Source organism: Watersipora subatra, chromosome 2 (genome assembly GCF_963576615.1).
Source record: "Watersipora subatra chromosome 2, tzWatSuba1.1, whole genome shotgun sequence".
Lineage (NCBI taxonomy): Eukaryota > Metazoa > Bryozoa > Gymnolaemata > Cheilostomatida > Watersiporidae > Watersipora > Watersipora subatra.
In genome coordinates this window covers 57240835-57254679 of record NC_088709.1, presented here as the reverse complement: position 1 = coordinate 57254679, position 13845 = coordinate 57240835, and the positions used below count along the sequence as shown (strand labels likewise).

Sequence of the window (13845 nt, the reverse complement as noted above, 5' to 3'; positions counted from 1 at the left end):
TTCATTGTTTTGCAATTGTGATATGCTGATAATTTGGAGAAGGATGAGTAGACAAAAAATGTGCTGGTTTTCACCACCAATCAGGAGACTTTTCCTGTTGGACCTGTGACAATTATTTTATCACCTAAATTGCAAAGATGTTTTAACGCTTTAGAAATAATTCGATTTAACTTAATTCTTTTAAAAAAATTACTAATTCAAATCTAAATTCATTTACATCATAAATTGTATAAAAATGCAAACACTTGACAATATTTAGTGTGATATCGCACTGTGTGGCACCACTCTGTGCTGGAACTCACTCAGCCAACTGATGCAGAGCAATAAATTAGACTTTCTCAATCAGAGCTTTATCGCATGCGAGGTGTATTTGATTGATTGTTTCCTCCCAGGACACACTGCTCTAGCTGGGAGTTTTCTCGTGTCATATTTGCTGTTTTGTTAACTATTGTCACGGCTAAAACGTATCAAAAATGAACATTGAACTTTTCATCGATTTGATGATGTTAAATCTAGTCTTGTAGAATACAAGACACAAAAACTGTAAGGATACGCAGTTGAAAAATAAAATTTGGGAGTCAATCACTGTGCAGGTTGACCATCTTGAGAATGTTGAGTAATTATTATTTATTATGAAAATGATTCTCTTGTGCTTAATAATACTAAATACATTGGTTACATGATAATTGCTAGGTGAGTGTGATCAGATAACGTGAAGTAGCTTTCTTAAAAAAGATGTAACTTCTAGTTATATTTTTTAGTCACAAAAGCCAAGCAGCAGAGGAAGTCTGTTCAAAACCAATTTCGAAATATTGTATTAGAAAAGGAAAAAGCGCAGAGGTCAGAGGCTCCAGCCTGCCAGGATCTAAAATAGAAATGATTTTTATATATGAATTGGTTTGAACGCTATCCTGATTGGCCAAGGCTAGTTAATGGAGATAAGATTGCAGTTTATACAGTGTATACAGACTTTATTTATAATTTGATTGCCAATTTAAACTACAATGGGATATCTTAATCAATACCTATAATGAGTGAAGGCAATTTTGATCTACAGCAGTTGTTGTAGATGGCTGAAAAGTTTCTAAAATAAATGCAAAGTCATTAAATATCTTCTATTATACTTGTCCCTCTGGAGCATTAAGAATGTCATCTGAATGATTATTAGGTGATATTTCGTTGTTTTGTGGAAACATTTTAAAAACAAGCAAATAGTAAAAAGAAAAAAAATTTAATAACTTGGCAACTTTGTTGGGACTGGAATTTTGAGCTGGTCAGAGTTCATTGCATCTTCCAATGAAGACTGGTCAAAAGTTCTACCATCTGAATATCTTTCAGGGGTGCCAACATCAATGTAAGTGAACTGGTACTTAGCACTGCACATTGCCACAAGTGTAACACTGTAAGATAATTAAGAATATATTTCCCATGTGACAAGTAATGTGCTAGTTTACCAGCGGATTGCCAAGACCCAACACTTGGTTTAGATGACAACATGGTTATATTTTGTAACATTTGTCACAGGCCTGCTCACCACTAATTAAGAAAACTGCAACTCTAAAAAAGAAAGGTATTGAAAAAAGGTTAAGAAGAGGGAAGAATAGAATGATAATATAAAAATAATCCTATAAGGAATGGGTTTCAAACATTTTGTTACCTAAAAATTTTCTTGCTGTTGAAATACAGTAAGCCCCTGTTACGTGGTGCTTGAATTTGTCAATCTTTTTTATTTGCACTTACCACGCAATTGAGAAAATTCTATGTTTGCTCAAATCTGTAAAATGAATAGAATCTACTGTCAATACATTTTTGGAACATCACGTTACATGGTGCATAAGTTAATGCGAATAACTAAAATATTTGAGTTTTTTGAGATAAAATTTCATGTTTCACTATGTTTGTTTATTCAACTGAGAGAAACTAAACAACTATTTATAATATCTTACCCGATGGCATTATCAACCCCCACATCCTCAGTAGATGTAGTCGCCACATAAGTAGCACATGTGATTCCATCTAGCATCACGGGTGTCGTAGATAATGTCTCTAGCTGTAGACACCCTTATTTTAAAGAGCATGGCTATTAACTTCATGCTGTCTTTGATGGCTATGTAGAGTAAAGTAACAGGGAGTCGAAGTTCTGGTGATATTGCTTCTCTTAAACGTGTGCCCAATTTAGTTATATATACTTTGATGAACTCCAATATGTGGTTAAAACATTAAGGTGTGACACCTTAAATGATTGTGAGAGTTGGTCTGTTGATACACATTTAAAACGCTGCTGTAGCCACCTTTCAATGATTTAGAACGGTTAGGAGTTGGAACCTAGAATCACTTTTTCTTGTTTCTTCTTGTAGCACACAATTGGTGAAAGTGAGATAGCATAAGCCAGTGCTGCCCAACCTTTTCCGAACATGGGCCGGATTTTAAAAAAAATGACGCCAGTGGGCCGGACTCACATTTCTAGTCTTACATTCTTTAATAGAACTATTTGAAATGGTTTGGAAAAGTATTCAGAACTGTAAATATTGATTGTATTTTTTATTTATAGAAATTACCCTTTATACAATTATAATTCATAACTCAATTTAAACATAGGGGGTCCTACATATGATACTACATGTATTTCTATTACTTTTATTGCTATCAAAAGATTATAGTCTCCAGATATTACATGAATACGAAATGATCATTAGAAATTTTGATTTAGTGCCTTAAATTCTATAAAATAAATTCAACAATTTATCAAGATTAAAAAAAACATTGTTCAAATGGCTTTGTATTTCAATAATAAAACAATTTCATTTTAGATGTAAACCGGTAATGAACGAAAATATCAGTGAGAAACTTGAAATTGTTTCGAGTCATCAAGAAGCTTTTCGATGTCTGCCGGAATATTTGTTAAGGCCAGTCGGAGTTCATCTTCGAGGTGAGCGTCACTCAAAGAATTTCTTTTGTTCGATTTTATTAATTGCATGCGACTGAAGAGATATTCACACATCCATGTCGAACCGAACAAAACGAGAAAGCGTTTTGCGTAGCATGTAAGATTTGGAAATTGAGTGTGAGGCAGACCGTATTTGTAGAAGTCCATCAGATTCCTATTTAAAAATTGACTCTTGACATCAAAATCACTTTGTAATTCATTCAATTCCATTTGAAGCTCAACGGGGGCATCAGCAGGATCCACGTCAAAAGGCATTGAAAAAAATTTCAGCTGGTCTTCACAAGCACGGAAATCCTTAAATCTCCTGGCAAATTCTTCCTGCATCCGTTTTAACTCACTCACAAAGAATTCCCGGTTCATGGTTGAAATGTGCGACTGTTTCTGAAGGCAAGGAAAGTGGGCATAATTGCTGTCAGCAATTTGAGCAATCCACAAATCCAGTTTCTTTTGGAAAGCTGTCACCTCCCCAAACAAATTATGGATGAGTTTTTCTTTTCCTTGTAACCGCACATTCAACTCATTCAGTTTGTCTGTAATGTCCACCAGAAAAGAAAAATCATTCATCCATTTGTCGTCATCAAAATTGATGCATAAATTTCCTTTTGCTTCAAGAAATGCTGCCACATGTTCTCGAATATCGTAAAAGCGTTTCAAAGTACGTCCACGGCTGAGCCACCTGATCTCGGTAAAGTAAGGAATGCCAGAAAATTCGGCGTTTATCTCATCGAGAAAATTTCGAAACTGTCGATGATTCAATGCACGACTCCTAATGAAGTTGACAGCTTTCACGACATTATCCATGACGTGATCAAACTTAAAGATTTTGGAGCAAAGTGATTCCTGATGTATAATGCAATGGTACCACAATATTTGGTCTTTACTCACATTCAGGGATTCCAGTTTTCTTTGGATGAAACCACGCAAGCCTTGCTCCTTGCCGATCATGGCCGGTGCACCATCGGTAGCAATTCCCACCAGACGATCATAAGTCAGTCCCGCCTTTTCGAGTGCAGTGTCGATTTCTTTGAAAACAGCAGCACCCGTGCAATTTCCTTTCATGGGGCATAGAGCAAGTAATTCTTCAGTGATATTAAAAGTTGAATCAACACCTCTCACGAAAATCGCCAGTTGTGGTGTATCAGTAATGTCAGTAGATTCGTCGATGGCAATGCTGTAAGTTTCGAAGTTTTTACAAAGTTCGTTCAACTGCATTTTCGTATTTTTGGCCAGTTCTTCAATCCTTCGGGTTATTGTATTACGCGACAAGCTAACACATTTTATAGCTTTCTCTTTCTCTGGGCACAGAATTTCAATCGCCGAGGTGATACATTCTTTGACAAAATCTCCTTCCGAAAAAGGTTTCATGTTGCGTGCAATCTTTTCAGCAATGACGAAACTCACTTTGGCGTACTTTTTCGATTCATCATCTACTTTCCGAAAAATGTTCTGTTGTGAGACTAAATTCTTTTGAAGTAAAAGTGCTTTCTCCTTGCGTTGATCTCCTTCATAACGATTATGGGTCGAAGCGTGCTTTAATGTGTAATGCCGTTTCACATTTTCAGCTTTTAGAACTGCGACTGTTTCACCACAGATCAGACAAAGACATTTTGCATTTGATTCCACAAAGAAATACAAATTTGTCCATGCTTCGTTAAACCTGCGATTCTCCTTGTCTACTTTTCTGATTTTTCTAGCCGACGCCATGGATGAACAAAATTTGAAATTTATTGTGAAAAAGAAACTACTGTAATTTGCTCATCGGTATAAGAAGGCTTCCTTATCAAAGGTTGTGCTGGAGTATATTTGAAATTGAATCACCTCAAAAGCCAGTTTTATTGATGCGGAAAGTCAATAAGGCGTGCGCGCCTCGGTGGAAAATACCATAGATATTTCAATAAGCGGTAAAAAGTTCAGCGTTTTCTATTGAAATATCTATGGTAATTTCCCAGCAGTCCTTCTTCAACCAGCTGAGGTGAGCGCCCTGAGGCTTTTGATTCGACGATCGAATCAATCAATCGTACACGCTGTGATACTTCACTTTTTATCAATTTTTCAATGTCAGCAAAGACACTAATTTTTGACCTAACGCTACTGAATTCTTCAAACTGAAAACTATTGATTAGTAGCCAATCATCTTCGAAGAAAAATAACAGTTGTAAGCTTCTGCGTTAATAACAGGAATAAGTTAAAGACTGACGCACGGGCCGGATTCTAAGGCTTCATGGGCCGGATCCGGCCCGCGGGCCGGACGTTGGGCAGCACTGGCATAAGCCATTGACACCGTCGTCTTGGAGGCGCCATATTTACTCACATTTATTACCAACTCCGGAGAAATTGGTTGTACAGAATTCTATTGGCGTGTGCCCGCATTACAGTACTGATTGCTGGTAAATTGCCCAAGTGTGTTTAGGCTCACGCCAGCAATATCTTTGCACTCAGCAAAGGCGCTTTCCACACTGTGATTAGTTTCTAGGTGAACCATGAACCATCACTGTGAACCATGTGATGGTTCACAGTGATGTGAAGATGTGAACCATCACTTCAACGTGATGGTTCACATCAATTCTCCCAAAGAGTTAAAACTAATTCTTTATCGATTCTCACCAAAATTTCTACTCACATCACTCTATCAAAATAACCATAAACAACCCGCACAAACTAAACACATTAGCTAAACTCCTTGACTGTCTGTGTAGCAAATACTAACTATTTCACTATGAAATATTTTGCTCAATTAGCTGCAATTAAGTATACCGAAACTTTTTTTAATTTTTCTGTTAAAGCTAGTTTCTATCCTAGAGGTTTTTCTTAATTTATTTTAGAACTACAACATATTTTGCACAAGAATCAAAAAATTTGGCATAGAAAAGTTATTGTTAATATTTTTTGGAAGTTTAGGGAAACCTACTGCAAAAGAAAAATCCTATCGTTTTTTCTGTTTGATCAAAACGCAGGCCCAATGACTCTAATATAAAAATACAGTCCTCAGAAATATTTTAAGGCCAATATTGAAAAATTTTACTAAAATATGTTTCTGCTACTGTTTACATTGCTCTTTCTATCCATTCTAAACCAACGATAAGAAAAATTAAAAACCACGATTTTGCACTATGATTTCTAAGTAAGAGGAGAGCTAGCCTGTCTTGACAAACTGTTGTTTTTGCGGAGTTGTTCCCCCGTCGAGCGGGCAAGCAACACAACAGAGAGCTAACCGGTTTTTTTTAGTAGCGTGATAAACCAATGTCTTAAATCTAAAATGGTAAAAAAAGGACAAAAAACCGTCAAATCTCTTACCTGCAAATCGCAGTTGTAGAGGCTTTGCGGCAGAATGAATGATACGAGCAAGGCGTTATAAAAGCTTTTCATAGCGAAGGAGTTGAGACGATGTATAATATACAAATCTTAAATTATAAGCATGACGATATAAGCGTTCAAATACGCATAACTTTTTGGACCACTAGTGCGTATATGTTTCTTTCACTCGCACGATAACCAATAACAATTTAAAATATCTTCAGATATAGTTAAAACAAAAATGGTAATTATGTCAAATAAGAATGCCCTTTGTGGATCATGTCTTTTAAGATGCAGTAGTTGCTCTTATAGCATGAGTTCCAAACAGCGTAAACAGTTTATGTGAAAGTTGTGCTTCCTACGAGGTAAAAAATTCCATATAACTTAGTGTCAGTTCTATCAAATTCTCAAACTTGATTTGAACATTAATTGGAAGAAAAACGACACGCATGTAGCATTATATTTATTATATATACAACTTCGCAACATTCTAGTTCATCATCTTAGATTGTCAGATGTGTCGACAAAACAAAAAATAGGTTAGCTGCAATTGTTCATAAATGCAAAGGTGGTCGGTGGGTGCAGGTCGCACGCCAATGCGATGCCGGGAGTTGGAGTATTGTAGAAAGTTCTCTGTTATCTTAATCTTGACTCCTGGATACAGCTAGACGACAAACTGGTAGTACCAAACTTTGCGAATTATTTTGTTTTGCTTTCTTGTAAATGTATAAAATATTTGTTATTAGTTTTACCTTGCAGAGTAGACATTGATGTTTGGAAAAAATAAGCCAATCACTGTGAATGAGTGTCGAAGGTGTGCGCTCTCTGTCAACTTGTTGTAAATTTACCACAATCATGGTCTATAAAGCCTGTGAGATCGATCATAATAAAGAGAAAGTTGTAAATGCAAACTCATATTGCTGCAGAAACCTCATAAAATGCTCCCATGTTTTAGGAAATATTCATATAATACATTGAATTTTTTCTCATTCGATCTACAGCAAAAAACCTTAAAATATTCTAATGACATTATGGGGTATTCTGTAGATAATTGCTTGGCATGGAAACAAATGCATTATTAAAAAATTAATTTATGGAACTAAATACGTAAAACTGAATGTGTAAAATTTAAATTCATGAAGTAATATTTAATACAACAATATTTTATATTTCTACTTTAGCTTAGAGACATACAAGTGGATGTGTAGGTTTGACAAAAACATAGAATTGAACATGAAGGTGGTAGCGATAAACATCGTAGCGTATTCTAATTTGAATCAAGTAAAGTTTGACCTAACCTAAACTTCATTTTTATGTACTTTTTCATTTTTTACATTTATTTTTACTTTTGTTCATGAAGTTACATATGTACAGGTTTGACCACGCTTGGCTATATATATATATATATATATATATATATATATATATATATATATATATATATATATATATATATATATATATATATATATATGTGTATATATATATATACATATATATATAATATATATAATATTATTAAGAAAAGTTTTACACGCTACTCACCCATGTTGCGTGCGTGTGATAGGTTTGATCTGTGAAGGATGTGCAGTAACTCATGCTTGTTTCGCTGTTTATATACAGTGAACTTGACATACCATATTTTAATTCACTTGCCAGACATTTATCTCAGATAAATAAAGATGTAGAAGCTGTTTTCCAGCCCTACAATTGTCTGAGCGATAATATTTTCTATATTAGCTTTTTGTAGGAACTTCTGCTTTTGTTATCTTTGTTTGTTATCAACTAATCCTTTTTCTGGGTAAATAATACGAGTTTTTACAGACTAGGTAAATGCTACAGCATATTTGTTTAAAGCTGCCATGAATATAATGTATTACAGTAGAACAACATGGAGAACTTTTTTTGTGAACACTAGCACTTATTTGACAGAAAGGCTAATGTTGGTGATCGGAAAGACATCTGATTTTAAATTGTTCAATTGATCCAATAAATTTCTGCGTATCAATCTGTGCACTGACAGTCAACCAGCTAACTGAGTTTTATTTATGGTATTTATTGTGTTTTTAATCTCTAGTTACGCATTTGCTTCAAATTGATAATAATCTCAAACAAAATTTTATAATTTTTTTCTCATCAGTATTTAGAGACAAAGTAGAGGTCAAACAGAAGCCATTCCTCATATTTCCCAGGTCATGACCCATCCTTAGTAGTAAATAACATGGCTATACGTGATCTATATTTAAGCTAACAACAAACTGCTACAAAGATAATGGAACATGGCCTGCAGAGCAAGCAATGGCTTGAGAATTGCGTTATAGCTTTCAAAAACTCCAAAAAATTGGAAATTCTCTCGGCTTTTCTAGAATAATGCTACGTGAGTATTGCATATTCAGTTGTTTTACTATCATCAGCGGCATTGAAATTAAACTAACTGGCTTTTGAACTTTTTAATTCATCCTTTAAAAAACTTTATATGTATATTTCATATGAATAGATATGGGAGGTAATGGCTCATATGTGTACTTGCAACAAAGCACAAATATGGCCTGTAATCAATCTGGTAACAATCTGGCCCTTATAATTCAAGTCCAGAAATGAAGGTTTGAGGATTTCCTTCTGAAGCATATTACACACATGTACGCACGTGCGTACGCGCATGTGTAGTATATATATTACGCGCACGTGCGAGCTATATATATATATATATATATATTACAATAATATATATGTAATATATGTAATATATATATATATGTAAATATATATTTACATATATATATGCATGTAATATATATATATATATATTACAAGCGCGCGAGTGTAGACATATATATCTATATATATACTGTATATACATCCGCCTGTAACCAATATATATATATATATATATATTTATATATATATATAATATATATTATATAATATATATTATATATATATATATATATATTATATATATTATATAATATATGGAGCTTCCCACCAGTGTTGTGGTTTATTAAGGCCATACTCATCTCATAGACTTCTATACACAACACCTGCGACATGATTATTCCGCTCAGTGTATATATATTATATATACACTGAGCGGAATAATCATGTCGCAGGTGTTGTGTATAGAAGTCTATGAGATGAGTATGGCCTTAATAAACCACAACACTGGTGGGAAGCTCCTGGTGAGGTCAATGAAAATTACCGCGCTAAGATCCCCTGGGACTTCTACATCCGGACTGAGAAGCATGTCATAGTGAACCAGCCAGATATAGTGGTGGTAGACAAGGAAAACAAGAGGGCTACTATAATAGATATAGCAGTACCTAATGACTACAATATAGCCAGCAAAGAAAAAGAAAAGGTAAAGAAATATCTTCCTCTTGGAGAAGAGATTGAAAATTGCTGGAATATAAGAACAACTGAAATCCCAGTAGTCATTGGGGCACTGGGCGCAATAACACCGGCCCATAAAATGTGGCTTGCTCAAATGCCGACAGCAATTAACGCAGGTGAGTTGCAGAAAAGTGCGCTATTGGGAACAGCTAAGATCTTGAGACGAGTGCTCAAACTCCCAGGTCTTTGGTAGGAGACCCGAGTTAGAGCAGAAATTACTACCCATACGGGTTAACCGGGATGAGGAAACAATTTTTATATATATATTACAGTCCAAAATCTAAGTTTCCTTTACTTTGTAATTGATAAAATCGGTCATCTATTTAGTTTCTGTTAAGTTGAAAAACAGGAAGCGTTTAACGATCTTTATCATTTGAGTTTTTATACTAGAATTTTAGCACTTCTCATTTTTTTGTCATTAACATTTTAAAATAAATCAACCCAAATAAAAAATGTGATGCAACGACAACTAAAGAATAGAAATGTAGAAAGTAATAATGTTTTTCTATTAATAATGTGACTATGACATAATACAGCTTGTTTAACAGAAACAAAATAATGTAGTGGACAACACACGAAACGTTAAATTTAGCACCAGGATCTATTGACCAATCGCAAGCATTTCATAATCTTTAAAAGTCTCCAAAGTCTTCAAAAGTATTTGAAAGAATTTATCCTGAGAAGAAAACGAGTGTGAGTGAATTTGTAGGTCTTCCTGCTGTGATTCAATAGCTCAGCTGAAAATCTCTTTAGTATATTGTACACTATTTTTGTACACCTAATTTATTGAAAGTTAACTATCGTTAACTTTAATGAAGATGTACTTTCTATTACATATGCATCTACAAGTAAATATTTGAGTCTTCACATTTTAAGCTTGCGGTTTTACTATGTTGAATGGGAACCAATACTTTAACATTTTCAAAAGACTGCCAATGCGTTCATTTCTCTTTGTATCGTTAGTTTATTAGTCTTTGTTATGTTCATCATAAAAAGTAAGTGTTTGGTTTTCTGTGAGAGTTTGCAAACGTTGCAGCTAATTGAAAAAGCAAATATAGTAGTGGATAACTATTCTTTCGATGTTGTTTTCTTAGCAGTTGTCTAAGCGAGCGTTGTCTAGTCTGTGGAAGGTTAGTTTTGGCTTCAAACTCCGTTGCAACATTGTTTTAATCCCATGTGACTCACCTCCCAAAGGCCATCTTCATTATTAGTAATATATTGAAACATATTGTTTGTTACCATGTCAGGATTTGCAGTGAGCAAAAACCGCTTTGTTCGTTTTTCAATTTATCGTTCAATTACTGTAGAACAATCTTGACTTTGGTAGCCAAATCATAGATTTCAAACAATAATTTGCCATTTTGAGATGTACTCTTTAAACTATTCTAGTAATATTCAATATTGGTAAATTTTGAACTTGAAATGAAAAATAATTAAAGTTTATGAAACTGTTCCTTGCTTGTGTACCAAAGCAGAAAGAGGCACTACGCCTGAGAGAACTGTGAGCAAGTTTTTAGACCTATTTTAGATGACGACGAATGAATTAACAAGCATACTCATGTAACCTATTTGGGTAGTAGTTCGCTATAACAAAAGCTTCCAGCTCTTTTAGTTAACTTGAATCTCAAAAAGTTTCAGTAGGATTTGTCTACTTGAAATCTAATTACTAACCAAGAGAAGACAACTTGTTACAAAGGCCACACAATTACGCTCACAGTTTTTTCTCACAGTACATTTTTCACATCCTTTGCTAAAAGGTTAGTCTTTATCAATGTATTAATTTAAAGATGAGCTTTCACAAAAATTCTAACATATTTTATTAGAAAGTATCAGTATTTTTCTATCATCTGTGATTGTTTTTGATATTTGAGGTGATCTTATTGCCAGGATGTTTCAAGATTAAAATAGATAAAAACTTGGTTGCGATTAAAATGCTAAAAAGAAAAGTATGTCTCCAAAAATTATGTCAGTAGTCATGTTTTTTGTTTGTCCCTTTTATTATGGCATTGGCTATTGCGTTCAAGTTGCAGTGTTACAAAGTTTTTACTGACATAAATTTTATTTCGTATTGGATCTCGATTGTTAAAATAAAACTTCAAGTATAGCTTCAGATGTATTTTCATGGATGTTTCAAATAATTTAAAGATAGGTTAGAAATTTTTCCTCTAATTACTGCGTAAACATATAAGTGGGTATCCAATGCCGAGAAGACCATATATTTATCACTTATAAACATGCACGGCTACTGACATCATTTTTAGAGAGGTATTGGCAGTCTTTTGTAGCGTTTTAACCGTAATCATGTTTTGTAACTTTTAATTTTGAAAAATCCTGACAATCAGATCACCTCAAACATCAAAAACAATCACAAACAATAAAAAATCGTGTTACTTTTTTATAGCCTACTAAAATTATTTTGTGCAAGTTCACCTTGAACCAGTATTGCTAACATAAGTCGACAATAAGCCTTTTTATGTAACTATATATAGAGCAATTTTTTAATCTTTTAGTGTATCATAATTTTGCCTTAATTAGCTTGACAACCAATGAAAGGTGAGTAAGGTTGAAACAAACCTGTCTCAGTTTGCTTCAACTCAGAGTAGTTTGCTCAGGCCAGGTGTCACTGACCTCTGATGACACTATTAGACAGCTACTTCTGTAGCCACCTCTCAGAGCGTCTTAGTTTCACGAGCTAACAAACACTTTAACTCAAAACTACTGGAAGCAACCTAGAGTAAAGTGAGTCATGCGCAACTTCATATCAAAACTTGCTTTTGTTGTGGTTGGAGATTGATTGTTCACTACAGCCTAGACTATGTACTTACCAAAGGCAATAATACACAAATTGAATCAATGCTATATTGATAATTGATATTGCTAATTGAATCTGTGATAAATCTTGCTAAATCCAAGAACTATTTAGATTCAAATTATAAAAGCTGGTTAGCATACTCCTGCTTATACTAAGCATTTCCAGTTTTTGTCCTAAATGTCTGTATTCAACTATGCAGATTTCTAATTTATATATTTCTCAAAGTTTTGATTTGCCTGTATAAATGGAAACATAATTAAATGCAAGGAAAACTTCTACAGAGCAGTGCATCCCAGCTTCTGGTACAGTTTTACGTAATCGTTTCTACACAGATAAACACTGACATCTATGTGGCTCTTTTCTGCTACAAACAGACTAAAAAAAATAGTTTTCTATTTCTCTCCGCTGCAGCTAATTTTTATATTTGTTAGGTTATGGTCATTTAAATATGATACCTTCAATTGTAATAGCCTCTATGTCTTTGTCCAGGTTTCCATGTAAAAAGGCTGTTTCAACATCCATTTAATGTACATGCATGTTCTTTTTTTTACAGCATTAGCTAGAATTGTACGGATTGAGGAGTATCGAACTACTGGCGCAAATGTTTCGCAGTAATCTATTCCATACCTTTGTGCGTAACCTTCAGCCACCAGTCTTCCTTTAAAACGCTCAACTGTTCCATCGCTTTTACTTTTTACTTTGAAGATCCATTTGCATCCTATAGCTTTTTCTCCCTCGGGTAGCTCCACTAAATTCCAAGTTTGGTTGGACATTAACGAGCGAAACTCCGCATCAGCTGCTGCTCTCCACTCATTTGTGTGCTCACTACCCATAACCTCGGCAAAACTTTTTGGTTCAGTGATGTCATTTGCAAAGCAGGCAGTGTGTCTTACTACGGTAGAGCTAATGTGTTCATCGATACCATATCTAACTGTCGGCTGCCTCTCTTGCTGCGACCGACGTGGGTGTGCTGCTGTTGGCTCAGTAGTCGCAGGTTGGGTGCTAGTGGTTTCCATGCTTACATCAATATGCAGGTTTCATTATTCGCAAAGACAACTGTGTTGCTACAACAAACATTAGTATGATCGAATTGAAACATACATTCATTGAACACCAGGTCACGACTAATAAAAAGTCTACCAGAATTCTCATCTAACACTATAGCCCTTTGATCTAGTACTGTAGCCAACAAACCTTACTTTTAATGCCTTACTATCTAGCTTTTGTCTAGAGCTATCGTTCACATGTGCATATGCAATACAACCAAATAATTTGAGATTGCTCACATCGGGTTTTTTGCCATACCAGAGTTCATACAAGGTAATGCCTTTGCTCAAGGCTGATGTTACAGCACGATTACGCACATAGGCAGCAGAGGCAACGGCCTCTGCCTAATAAGTGG

General features: G+C 34.6%; 3 protein-coding genes across 3 annotated transcripts in view; 1 reads left to right on the top strand and 2 right to left on the bottom strand.

Annotated features, from left to right (window-relative positions):
• LOC137388359 (calcium-activated chloride channel regulator 1-like) overlaps positions 1-2023 on the bottom strand; it is a 54776-nt gene extending 52753 nt beyond the window's left edge. Inside the window, exons 1-2 of the mRNA XM_068074846.1 lie at positions 1947-2023; positions 1240-1400 (exon numbers count right to left, since the gene is read on the bottom strand). Coding sequence (XP_067930947.1) covers positions 1240-1400; positions 1947-2023 — 238 coding nt within the window. The remainder of the gene's footprint in view (positions 1-1239; positions 1401-1946) is intronic.
• Positions 2024-2836: 813 nt separating this feature from the next.
• On the bottom strand, positions 2837-4651 carry LOC137388358 (general transcription factor II-I repeat domain-containing protein 2-like). Its single transcript, XM_068074845.1, has one exon. The coding sequence runs from the start codon at positions 4649-4651 to the stop codon at positions 2837-2839; it is 1815 nt and encodes a 604-aa protein (XP_067930946.1).
• Positions 4652-8740: 4089 nt separating this feature from the next.
• LOC137388357 (uncharacterized) lies at positions 8741-10949 on the top strand. Its single transcript, XM_068074844.1, has 3 exons — positions 8741-8747; positions 9415-9747; positions 10939-10949. Exons 1-3 carry the CDS (start codon positions 8741-8743, stop codon positions 10947-10949), a joined length of 351 nt encoding a protein of 116 aa, XP_067930945.1.
• The last annotated feature ends 2896 nt before the right edge of the window (positions 10950-13845 follow it).

Coding starts and splice junctions, on each gene's coding strand:
- LOC137388358 (XM_068074845.1), bottom strand. CDS start 4,651: ATGGCGTCGGCTAGAAAAATCAGAAAAGTAGACAAGGAGAATCGCAGG.